This window comes from Silurus aristotelis (assembly GCF_946808225.1).
Source record: "Silurus aristotelis genome assembly, chromosome: 7".
Classification (NCBI taxonomy): Eukaryota; Metazoa; Chordata; class Actinopteri; order Siluriformes; family Siluridae; genus Silurus; species Silurus aristotelis.
The window spans coordinates 7,724,698-7,735,587 of NC_139580.1; the positions used below are offsets into that span (position 1 = coordinate 7,724,698).

Consider the following 10,890-nt stretch of genomic DNA (forward strand, 5'->3'; position numbering starts at 1 on the left):
CCTGAAGGCCCACCATGGCCCTGATTGCACCTTGAATGCACCCTGGAAGGGAGTCCAGTCCTTATCATGACAAAACAAACGCAAACACACAATCCCACACATAATCCCACATTTATCACTACATCAAATCTCTTTTACTGTGGCGTTACAGCATCTGACCTGCATGCCGAAGTTGTGCAGCTGTCTGGCAGCAGCGAGACCTGAAGCTCCTGCTCCAATTACCAACACTTTCTTCTGTATACAGTGAAGAACAGAGAAACACAAAGACATCGTTCACATGACTTCTTCGTGACATTTCCACATGACCAGATCACTCGCGGTGCTCGTCACGCTGCGACTCACGTTGCGGTACGGCTCGGGAAGGAGAGGCTGTTTGGCCAGAAGAACTCCGGTGTTGATTAAACCTTTGCGGGTCATAAAGTGCAGAACCTTGCCCAGCTCCTGTACACATCGCACCCGGACCAACCCGCGGACGATGACGTGGGGAGCGCACTTCTGCGGCGTCAGAACCTCCTGAAGAGTGGAGAGAAAAACGCTGTTACGAAGCGGCTTCTACAACTTTATTTCTTCTCCAACACTTTTATGGGCTATTATGTGTAGATTCATGACAGTGTAAAAAACATAAATGCAGCAAAATAATAAAAGAAATAAAACAAAATCGATCTGGAGATCTGTGTAGGCTACACACAATGTGCTGCTGCACTAAAGATTCCCAAAAACACAACCAGAACTCTTCCAAGAGCAATTGAAAGAGTAGGGTCATATTAAGAGTGGTCACCAAAAACGTGAGCTCTGGAGATCCTGTGTGGAGATGGGACAAAGTTAAAGAAGGACAACCATCAGCCCGCCACCAATCTGGGCTTACTGGATAGACCAGGGTTCCCATTTTAAGCCAAATCTCAAACATCATGACTTTTCCCTGACTTTCCCTAAGAAGCTGAATTTACATGACCTATAATAAACGGAAAAACGGGCCACTGATGTGCTAAGCACTGAGCAGACAAAAACCAACCACAGAAAGTATTTCAAATCCATCCACTTGCAAGGGCCTTGTCGATCTTAAAAATTAGCCAAATCATTAATACAACACTTAAACTGATTCAAACTGTAAATAATTTATTTACACAAATCTATGAGTTTAAATACATAAACACCCGTTGCGGAGGCTAAGAATTCGTTAACGGTAATTATCTCGCAACCTAATTAGCTACATTTTCAATTGTGTCAGTAACCACTTATGCTACATAACATAGGCTAGACATTTTTAAACATTTTTTAATTATAACTAGCTAGTTAATGGGTGTAAGTGCGTCCTGTCACATACTCACACCCATCGTAATGAAGTGCTTTGAGATTCAGGTCATGCATTTTGCGTATAGTCCTTTCCACAGACGATGCCATCTCCACTACACTTCATCTGACCCTCACCCAACTGGCCAATAAGGACTCATACGTACAAATGCTGTTCATAGACTTCAGCTCAGCATTTAACACAATCATTTCTCAGCACCTGATTGAGAAGTAAATCTACTTCCTGACTGGGAAACCTTAGTCAGTCTGGATTGGGACGACATCCCCAGCACCTCCAAACTAAGCACTGGTGTACCTCAGGGCTGTGTGCTCAGCCCACTGCTGTTCACTCTGCTGACTCACGAATGTGTAGTAATGCACATTTAACAACCTGTCTCTAAACATCGACAAAACCAAAAGAGATGGTTGTTGACTTCAGGAGAGCACAGAGCGGCCATTCTCCACTGAACATTGATGGATCCTCTGTGGAGATCATCAAGAGCACCAAATTCCTTGGTGTGTATCTGGTGGAGAACTTCACGTGGTCACTCAACACTAGCTCCATCACCAAGAAAGCCCAGCAGCATCTCTACTTTCTGAGAAGGCTGAGGAAAGCCCGTCTCCCTTCTCCATCCTGACCATGGAGCATCGAGAGCATCCTGAGCAGCTGCATCACTGCCTGGTTTTTGAAACGGCACCGTCTCAGATCGCAAGAGCCTACAGAGAATAGTGAGGATGGCAGAGAAGATCACCGGATTTTCTCTCTCCTCCATCACGGCCATTTATGCCTCACGCTGCATCCTCAAAACCGACAGAATTGTGGACATCCACACTCTTCACTCTCCTACCATCAGGAAAGAGGTACTGAAGCATTTGAGCCTCACATCCAGACTGGGCAACAGTTTTTTCCCCTCAAGCCATCAGGTTCCTCAACACACACAACTGAACTGTACCGAACTCACACATACTCAACTGCGTATTACTGAACTGAACTCGACAATCAATACTCATCTTAATCCATTCCACCACCCATATTATAATTATATTTATTTATATTATACTGTTACATGCTGAAATGGCAATAAAAGCTTCTTGACTTGACTTGATCTACATACCAATTTGTTATGAGGACCTGTATGACCAGTGGGACTCAGTAATCTTCAGGCACCACAAGATTTCAGCCTCCAGGATCTTTGCTGGTGTTAAGCCGAAACATGCTGCACTGTGTCTCACACTAGTGTCACCACTGGAGGTGCGAGCGGCTTCATTAGCTGACTGCTTTTCTTTTAAAGCTATAGTAGGCTGCAGTAGAGTAGTGATGGGCACTTGGGCCGAAGATGATGCTCCTTTTGGCTTCATGCTTTTTTTTTTTTTTTTCTGTCGTCTACTTTTAACAACCGGCCGTGGAAGTGGAAAACTTTTGTAGCCACAGCTTTTGAAATGAAAATTTTTCTGGCTTGCTTGCCAGTTAGTTAACAGGTTGAAGCTTAGAAGTTTAAAATTGCGCTGAAAAATTGGCTAACAATGGAAATGGGGCAAAACTAATGAAACAACGTGATAAAAAAATATCCGTATATAAGAATTACATTTTGATCAATAGAAACTAAATTTAAAGAGACAAAGAAAAAAAAGCTTTGATATTCCATAACTTGGACAAAAAGTATAAAATTTCCTGACTTTTAATGTTGATATTCCAGAAATTCCATGGCCCGTGGCAACCCTGATAGACAGAAGTCTCTCCTCAGTGCAAAACCCACAGAAGCCCACTTGAAGTTTGCCAACAGGCACCTGAAGGACCTGTCCAAGATACTCTGGACTGATGAAACCAAAAAGAAACTGTTTGGACTTGATTATAAACCATATGTCTGGAGGAAATCAGGCACCCATTACCAAAAGTGAAGCATGGTGGTGGCAGTATCATGCTGTGGGAATGTTTGTTTTGGTGCTGAGAGCTGGTAAAGAGAAACCCAGACAGTGAGAACAATTAACAATTGTCATTAAGGATTTTCCAGCACCAGGAGTTCACACTCTCTCCCCTCAGTGGTTGGACGTGCCCGTTCCTGTTCCTGCCTGCACACCGGAGAGAGTTCGCCTTCGGAAAACTCGCACATCAGCACTTTCCACTCAGCCCAATATCTACTGATGTAAGAGTTAGACCCGAGGGATCTACAAGTGGCTCCATTCACTAGACCAGATTAGAAAAGTCATGTGTCTTTTCTTTTATTTTTGTAAGGAAAAATAAAATAAAATAGGGATTTACTTAAATACTAAATGTATCATAAACTGTTCCTAGATTGTAGATGCAGATTGTACACAGAAATCCTGTCTGTCACATGTAATATCAGAAAGACTCGATGATGTGGAGATATGGAGATGCCCAAAACATTTGCACTGTACTGTGTGTGTGTGTGTGTGTGTGTGTGTGTGTGTGTGTGTGTGTGTAATAAGCAAATAAAACTACTAGATTATTAGATATTTAAAAAATTTCTATTTAAAATAATATACGGCTATGAGACCAGCATACGTGTGCATGTGCTTCTATAATAAACAGTGAGTGAGTGAGTGTGTGGAAGTTCTTGCACCTTGCAATCTCGATGCCAGGCGGCGAGGATGAGGTTGCGTAAGGCGAGGTACATGGTGGGGTCTCTGGAGAATTCTGGGAATTCGTAGAGCTCGTCCAGCTCCATCATGTCGGGTCGCACACACAGGGCTTTACCACACTCGTTGGGCTGGTAGAAGGGCTGGAAATACGGGCTCAAACCTGGGACTACATTCATTCACACACACACACACACACACACACACACACACACACAGGTTGGCTTGTATGAGCTATTTCAGGTTGGTTGTTTTGTTGGTATTAGTGGACTCAGTGGGGTTTAGTGCTGGAACTCACTCTGAGGCTGAACGTTGCGGCGCTGCTCAGGACGTAGATCACAGTGAGAGCCGGACGGACTCATACCCACACAGTCGGGGTAATACGCCGTGAGGAACGGGTTCGCCGGGCTCTCTTTCAGCAAGGGGGGCAGAATCAGCATGGACGACCACCAACTGTCTCCTACTCCGGCCACTCTCTGTGTGTGTGTGTGTGTGTGTGTGTGTGTGTGTGTGTGTGTGAGAGAGAGATAGACACAGACAGATGAAGAGTGAGACAAAGGCAGTGGGTCAGAAAGATAAAAAGAGAAAAGGAAGGAAAGAGCGAGCAAGAGGGAGAGAGTAAAAGATCGAGAAAGAAAGAAAGAAAAAACAGAGAAAGGGTTATAAACAAAAATAAAGAGAGAAATGGAAGGAAAGAGCGAGCAAGATGGAGAGAGTAAAAGATCAATAAAGAAAGAAAGAAAGAGGAGACAGAGAAATGGTCATAAACAAAAATACAAAGAGAAAGAGAGCAAGACATTAATAAAGATAAATAAAGATACACAGACAGAGAGATAAAGACAGAGACAGTGGGTCAGAGAGACAAAAAGAGAAATGGAGTGAAAGAGACAACAAGGGGGAAAGAGAGGAGAAAGGCCGAAAGAAAGAAAAAAGGAAAGAAAGAAAAAAGGAAAGAAAGAAAGAAAGAAAGAAAGAAAGAAAGAAAGAAAGAAAGAAAGAAAGAAAGAAAGAAAGAAAGAAAGAAAGAAAGAAGAGAATGAAACAAATGAGAGTGAGAGAGCAGTATTAGAGCTAGTAATAAGTAAAGGATGGAGGGATTGAGGACTGAAGCTGATAGACGGGTGCAGCGTGTGCACTGACTCACCAGGTCTTCAGGCTGAGAGCACTGATCTGGTCCTTCATTCTTCAGCATGCAGGTGCAGTCACAGCCAGCGTGTCACACCGAAGACACAGAAAGAAGACATTTACAGGAGAAATTTAGCAGGACAAAGTGGGGACAAAGCGAGGACAATCCGAGGCCTTGAGAACGTTCTTACTTTAACGTTGTTGAGTTTCATTCCGCAGCGGTACGTCGCAGCCAGAGAAGCCGTCAGCTGGATGTCCTTCGTCAACTGCCTCCATTTGCCACAGTCGGGTTTTGTACACTGCACCTGAACAGAGGGGGAGACAGAGAGAGAGAGAGAGAGAAAGAGAGAGAGAGAGAGGGGGATTTAGGGGACAAACAGAGACATAAGAGCGTTAAGGGGAAAAGGGGCAAAAAGGGAAAAAGAGCAGAGACAGAAACGAGGGAAGAGACACTGGAAAGAGGTGTAGAGTGTAAAAAAAAAAAAAAAAAAAAAGAAGTGAGACAAAGGAGAAGGAAAAAAGAGGAGACGGTCGAAAGGAAACAAGTAGAGAGAAAGAGAGAAAAGAAAAGAAAGAAGGAGAACTGAAATAAAAGAGAGAACAAAAACAAGAAGAGAAAATTGAGTCGAAACTTTGAGTGGAAAAAGGGACCAGAACATGTGCAATGGTCAAAAGTATTGGGACACCTAACACCTTCAAATACATTGGGGTGTGTGGGTGTCTGTGTGTGTGTGTGTGTGTGTGTGTGTGTGTGTGTGTGTGTGTGTGTGTGTGTGTGTGTGTGTGTGTGTGTGTGTAAGTGTGTAGATCGATCAACGTGTTGAATCGAATCGTATCAGTTGCTGCTTCATTAGTGTTTAATGGAAGAAGGTCTTATACGGAGACTGGTAGAAACTCAGCTATTTAGACATCAAGTGGAAATTTGATCTACCACCCAGGTGCAGAACCGAGAAGAACCTCAGGAGCAGGTCTTCCTGAGAGATGGTGAGAATGGAGCAGTGGAGAGAACCTGTGGAGGCTGAAAACAAGTCGTACGGCTGCATTCTGGATCAGTTCCTGTTGTGAATGAGCTCACAGAAAAAGAAGAAGTGTGTGTGTGTGTGTGTGTGTGTGTGTGTGTGTGTGTGTGTGTGTGTGTGTGTGTGTGTGTGTGTGTGTGTGTGTCTCACCCAATAAGGAAGTTGCTGATCGGCCATGAAGGCCTTCAGGCTTGGTTCACTCTTCCCATTTCCTGTCCACAGCTTCTTCCAGGAGGAGAATTTCTCATAACCGTCCTTATGGCTGACACACACACACACACACACACACACACACACACACACACACACACACACACACACACTAATACCTCCTCCTCATCCTCATCATTATAGTGTTGAATGATTATTCCTCTCCATGTTCCTCAGAACTCACCTTCTGTAATAGTGGTCGAAACACTCGTTGCAAAAATGTTCTCCGCAGGACAGATGGTACCATCGAGACGTGTAGCCGTTTTTTGCGCACCTTCAGAGAACACGCCGTTTCCAGAGGTCAGATAACTGCATCACGTTAAAGTCCAGCTGTAAGAAGAAGAAGATAAGATCCTACCTTTCAGACGCGCTGGCAAAACACACAGGGTACGTAGCGGGGCAGCCTGCCTTCTCACACTTCCGAAACTTCTTCTCCACCTGCTCCTCTTCTTCCTCTACATCAGCCATCTTTCTTTTGGGCTGCGATGAAGGAGACGCAGATCAATCATTATGGAGGAAGAGTGGGAACGTAGGAACAGGGATTTTAGATGTTTCAGCAGGAACAATACAATCAGAGAGAAGGAGACAAAAATCAAGGAAAAAAAGAAGAAGACATCAAAAAACAGCAAGACATATAATTGATGGATGGATGGATGGATGGATGGATGGATAGTTAGACAAAAAGGATAGACAATAAAAAAGACTGGAATGTAAGAAAGAAGAATAGACAAGAATGATGGAAGATAAGATAAAGATGTACCTTTATTCGTCTCACAGTGGGGACATTTCTGAGGAGGGAAAGAAGAAAGGATAGACAAGAATGACAGAAATAATAGAAGAATGGAAGAATAGATGAAAATGATGTAAGGAATGATAGGCAGGAATGATATAAGAAAGAAAAGGATAAATGAATGATAGACAGAAATGATAAGAAAGGAATAATAGAAGGAGGGAAAAATCGACAAGAAAGAAGGAAGAAAGAAAAGACAAACAGAAATGATAAATAAGAATGATAGACAGGAACGATAAGACAGGAACGACTGATAGAAATGATAGACAGGAATGATGGATAGAAACAATAGACATAAACGATAGACAGGAACGAAGGATAGAAATGATAGACAGGAATGAAGAATAGAAATGATAGACAGGAATGAAGGATAGAAATGATAGACAGGAATGAAGGATAGAAATGATAGACAGGAACGAAGAATAGAAATGACAGACAGGAACGACAGACAGGAACGATAGACAGGAAGGACAGAAGAAAGGAACGATGGAAGAAAGACAGATATCTGACCCTGAGACAGACAGATGTGATATAAAAGTCCTACATTTGCCTGTGCTGTAGAAACACTGTTGCCCCTCTTGCCCCTGCCTCCTGGTGTTTGTCTGGATGGACGCATGGCGTGACCTTCTCCTGGGGCTGCTGCTGATGATGATGATGTGGGCACTGCTGATGATGAAGAGGAAGCGGAGGTCTCCACACCTGCTGGAGCTGCTGCAGCTCTTTTCTTCCCTCGAGAGCGGCCACAGGACGATGTTCCCCCGTAATCTGTCCAGGAGAGAGAAAGTTCACATGAGTACAATCTTACACCAGCGGTGCCCAGATGTTTTCCTGTGATCACGTGAACTCAGTCCTGTAACACCCACACACACACACACACACACACACACACACACACACACACATACAAACCTATAGTCCACTGATCAGAACTAAACAGCATTCCCATTTATTATTATACAAGTAAGACACTAGTCACACACTCACACTCACACACACACACACACACACACACACACACACACACACACACACACACACACCTGTATCCGACAGCATTCCACCGAGCAGTGCTGACCCTGTACACACACCACGCCGCTTTCCTTCTTTCTACAGGTCAGATCAGTGTGTACAGATGTGCAGGGGTTTGACTTTTATTTCCCAGCTCCAGATGTTGCAGTCAAAACCGGGAAGAAAGGAACAGACCGACCTCAAACCGTTCAACGTTACTCCAACTTCCGGTATATCAAGACAATAATACGCGTCAAAATAAAAGTCCTGAAAAGTGATGGAAATGCAGTGGGTGTTTTTATTTTCATTATAGAAATCATTATTTTTTTATTATTATTATTTTTATCAATGTCTCTAATTATTATACCGATTATACTTGTCTACTACAAATGATGATGATGATGATGATGATGATGATGATGATGATGATGATGATCTGCTTGATACTGCTCATGTCGCTGTAGCCCATAACCCTCATATTATGCTGCGGATCGAAGTGGGGGTTTTTTTCAAAAAAAAAATAATAAAATAAAATTGTTAAAACTATTTTTTTTCAGGATATAAAACTTCTTATGCTTGGCACAATTATTGTAATGAATAAATAAATTGGAAACAGTTAATTTCACATATTTATAAATAAAAATTTCCCTATTTAAATCAAACTAAAAAAGTGTGAGCCATATTTCACCCCAGTCACACACACACACACACACACACACACACACACACACACACACACACACACACACACACTTGACCTCATTTGTAAAGTGTGAGAATGCAGGTGTTGTTATGTCTACATGTTATGTTGTAATGTTATAAACCATTTCTCTTCCCATGGGGAAACTCCACACACACACACAGACACACAGACACACACACACACACACACACACACACACACACACACACACATACACACACTGAGAGGACACAGAGGCAAAACATCTAAAGATTATCTTCATAGAAGATGTAGGAATGTCATTTCTACAGTTTGATTCTATTCGTGTGTATTGTGAACTAGACATGTGTATATACACGTTATACATCTTTTTACTAGAGAAATGAAGTAACGGCATAAATGACATGATGTAAAACCAAAGTGCTAAATGGAGGTTTGCCAGCTCCTAATGCTCCTTAGTATGAAACTGAGGGTGTCTCCTTGTCTCCGTCTCCTGCTGTGTTGTGACTATTTGCTCATGATTTAGCCAATCTGAGATCTGAGAGAATGCCAAATCTGTGTGAACCTTTCACTATTTCTATTATAATAAAGTGATCTGAGAAAGAGAGAGAGAGAGAGAGAGAGAGAGAGAGAGAGAGAGAGAAAGAGAGAGAAAGAGAGAGAGAGAGAGAGAGAGAGAGAGAGAGAGAGAGAGAGAGAGAGAGAGAGAGAGAGAGAGAGTTCTGTTTTCTTGCATGTTTAACTTATAACCCCAGTGCTTTGTTCTCCTTCAGAGGAACTGCACTCCCAAAATGTGTATAAAACCACAATGCTATGTTCTTACAGTTGGACTTGACAGTTGGGCTCTGCTGGTCTTCGCTGGAAATTTGTTTTTAGAAAAAAGTCCTAGCAACATTATTCTCTGCAGCTATATTTGATATCCTCTCTGTCAGAGCTTTACACAACGAGCAGCAGAAGTAAACTGCTGACAGGCATCGAGGCTCTGGAACTCATTTTTCATCATGACAGTGAAGGATTTGTCTGAAGAGATGTTTGTGGGCTGAGATTATGGAATGGTTTGGAGCGGATATTAAAGCACTGTAAAAGTATTACAGTTTTTCTCAGTCGCTTTGGAGCGTTTTTTTAGATCAGAAATAAAATTCTCAAAACGAATTGTTCAGCCTCAACATCATTTAGTCGTTTGTGCTCATCATAAGAACATTTCTTGTTGCTTTGATTAAATTGCGTATGCTTTTGTACATCATTTACTTGATTGTGTACAAGTGTCTGCTGTTTCCTACATTATCATTAGTTTATGTTTATGATGATCAAAATATATTATACTGGTTTTACCTGAATAGTTTGAACCCCCAAAACATCTCAGCATCAGTTCATTCATCAGTCATTGGATGTAAAATGGTTAAACCAATTTGCATAATCAGGATTTTGAGAAAAGTTCAGGCTTTTGCAAGAAATCCACTGTTTGTACAAATTGTTTTGAGAAATGCAAATATTATATACATGGTTTGCAAAGTTACAGTTTTTCTCAGTTGCTTTGGAGCGTCCTTAATATTTGCAAACCAGACAGTACATTTCCTAAAACTATTAGTAAAAGCCTGTACTTTTCTTTAAATCTTTAGTTAATCTTTTAAAAGTAAGTATTTGTGTCAATGAACATCTCATTACCATCAGAATAACAAGTCACTTTGTCACACACACGTGCACACACACACACACACACACACACACACACACACACACACACACACACACACACACACACACACACACACACACTCACACACACACACACACACACACACACACACACACACACACACACACACACACACACACACACACAGATCAGGCATAACATTAACTTTATAACATTATGAGAGGTGAAGTGAGGAACACTGATGATCTCTTCATCATGGCACCTGTTTATTGGTGGGATTTATTAGGCAGCGAGTGAACATTTTGTTCTCAAAGTTGACGTGTTGGAAGCAGGAGAAATGGGTGAGAGGATTTAAGCGAGTTTGACGAGGGCCAAATTGTGATGTCTAGACGACTGGGTCAGAGCATCTCCAAAACTGCAGCTCTTTTGTGATGTTCCTGGTCTGCAGTGGTCAGTATTTATCAAAAGAGCTCTAAAGAAGGAACAGTGGTGAACCGGTGACAGGGTCGTG

At 42.2% G+C, this 10,890-nt stretch overlaps 2 protein-coding genes across 2 annotated transcripts in view; one reads left to right on the plus strand and one right to left on the minus strand.

Annotated features, from left to right (window-relative positions):
• kdm1b (lysine demethylase 1B) overlaps nucleotides 1-8,290 on the minus strand; it is a 17,023-nt gene extending 8,733 nt beyond the window's left edge. The window contains exons 1-11 of the mRNA XM_083546984.1: nucleotides 8,073-8,290; nucleotides 7,577-7,797; nucleotides 6,601-6,722; nucleotides 6,427-6,516; nucleotides 6,183-6,294; nucleotides 5,205-5,318; nucleotides 5,033-5,071; nucleotides 4,187-4,364; nucleotides 3,873-4,057; nucleotides 343-513; nucleotides 160-234 (exon numbers count right to left, since the gene is read on the minus strand). Of these exons, the coding sequence (XP_083403110.1) occupies nucleotides 160-234; nucleotides 343-513; nucleotides 3,873-4,057; nucleotides 4,187-4,364; nucleotides 5,033-5,071; nucleotides 5,205-5,318; nucleotides 6,183-6,294; nucleotides 6,427-6,516; nucleotides 6,601-6,722; nucleotides 7,577-7,797; nucleotides 8,073-8,088 (1,323 nt within the window). The 5' untranslated portion in view covers nucleotides 8,089-8,290. The remainder of the gene's footprint in view (nucleotides 1-159; nucleotides 235-342; nucleotides 514-3,872; nucleotides 4,058-4,186; nucleotides 4,365-5,032; nucleotides 5,072-5,204; nucleotides 5,319-6,182; nucleotides 6,295-6,426; nucleotides 6,517-6,600; nucleotides 6,723-7,576; nucleotides 7,798-8,072) is intronic.
• LOC310729111 (uncharacterized protein) overlaps nucleotides 1-10,890 on the plus strand; it is a 239,346-nt gene that overhangs the window by 204,524 nt on the left and 23,932 nt on the right. The window lies entirely within an intron of this gene.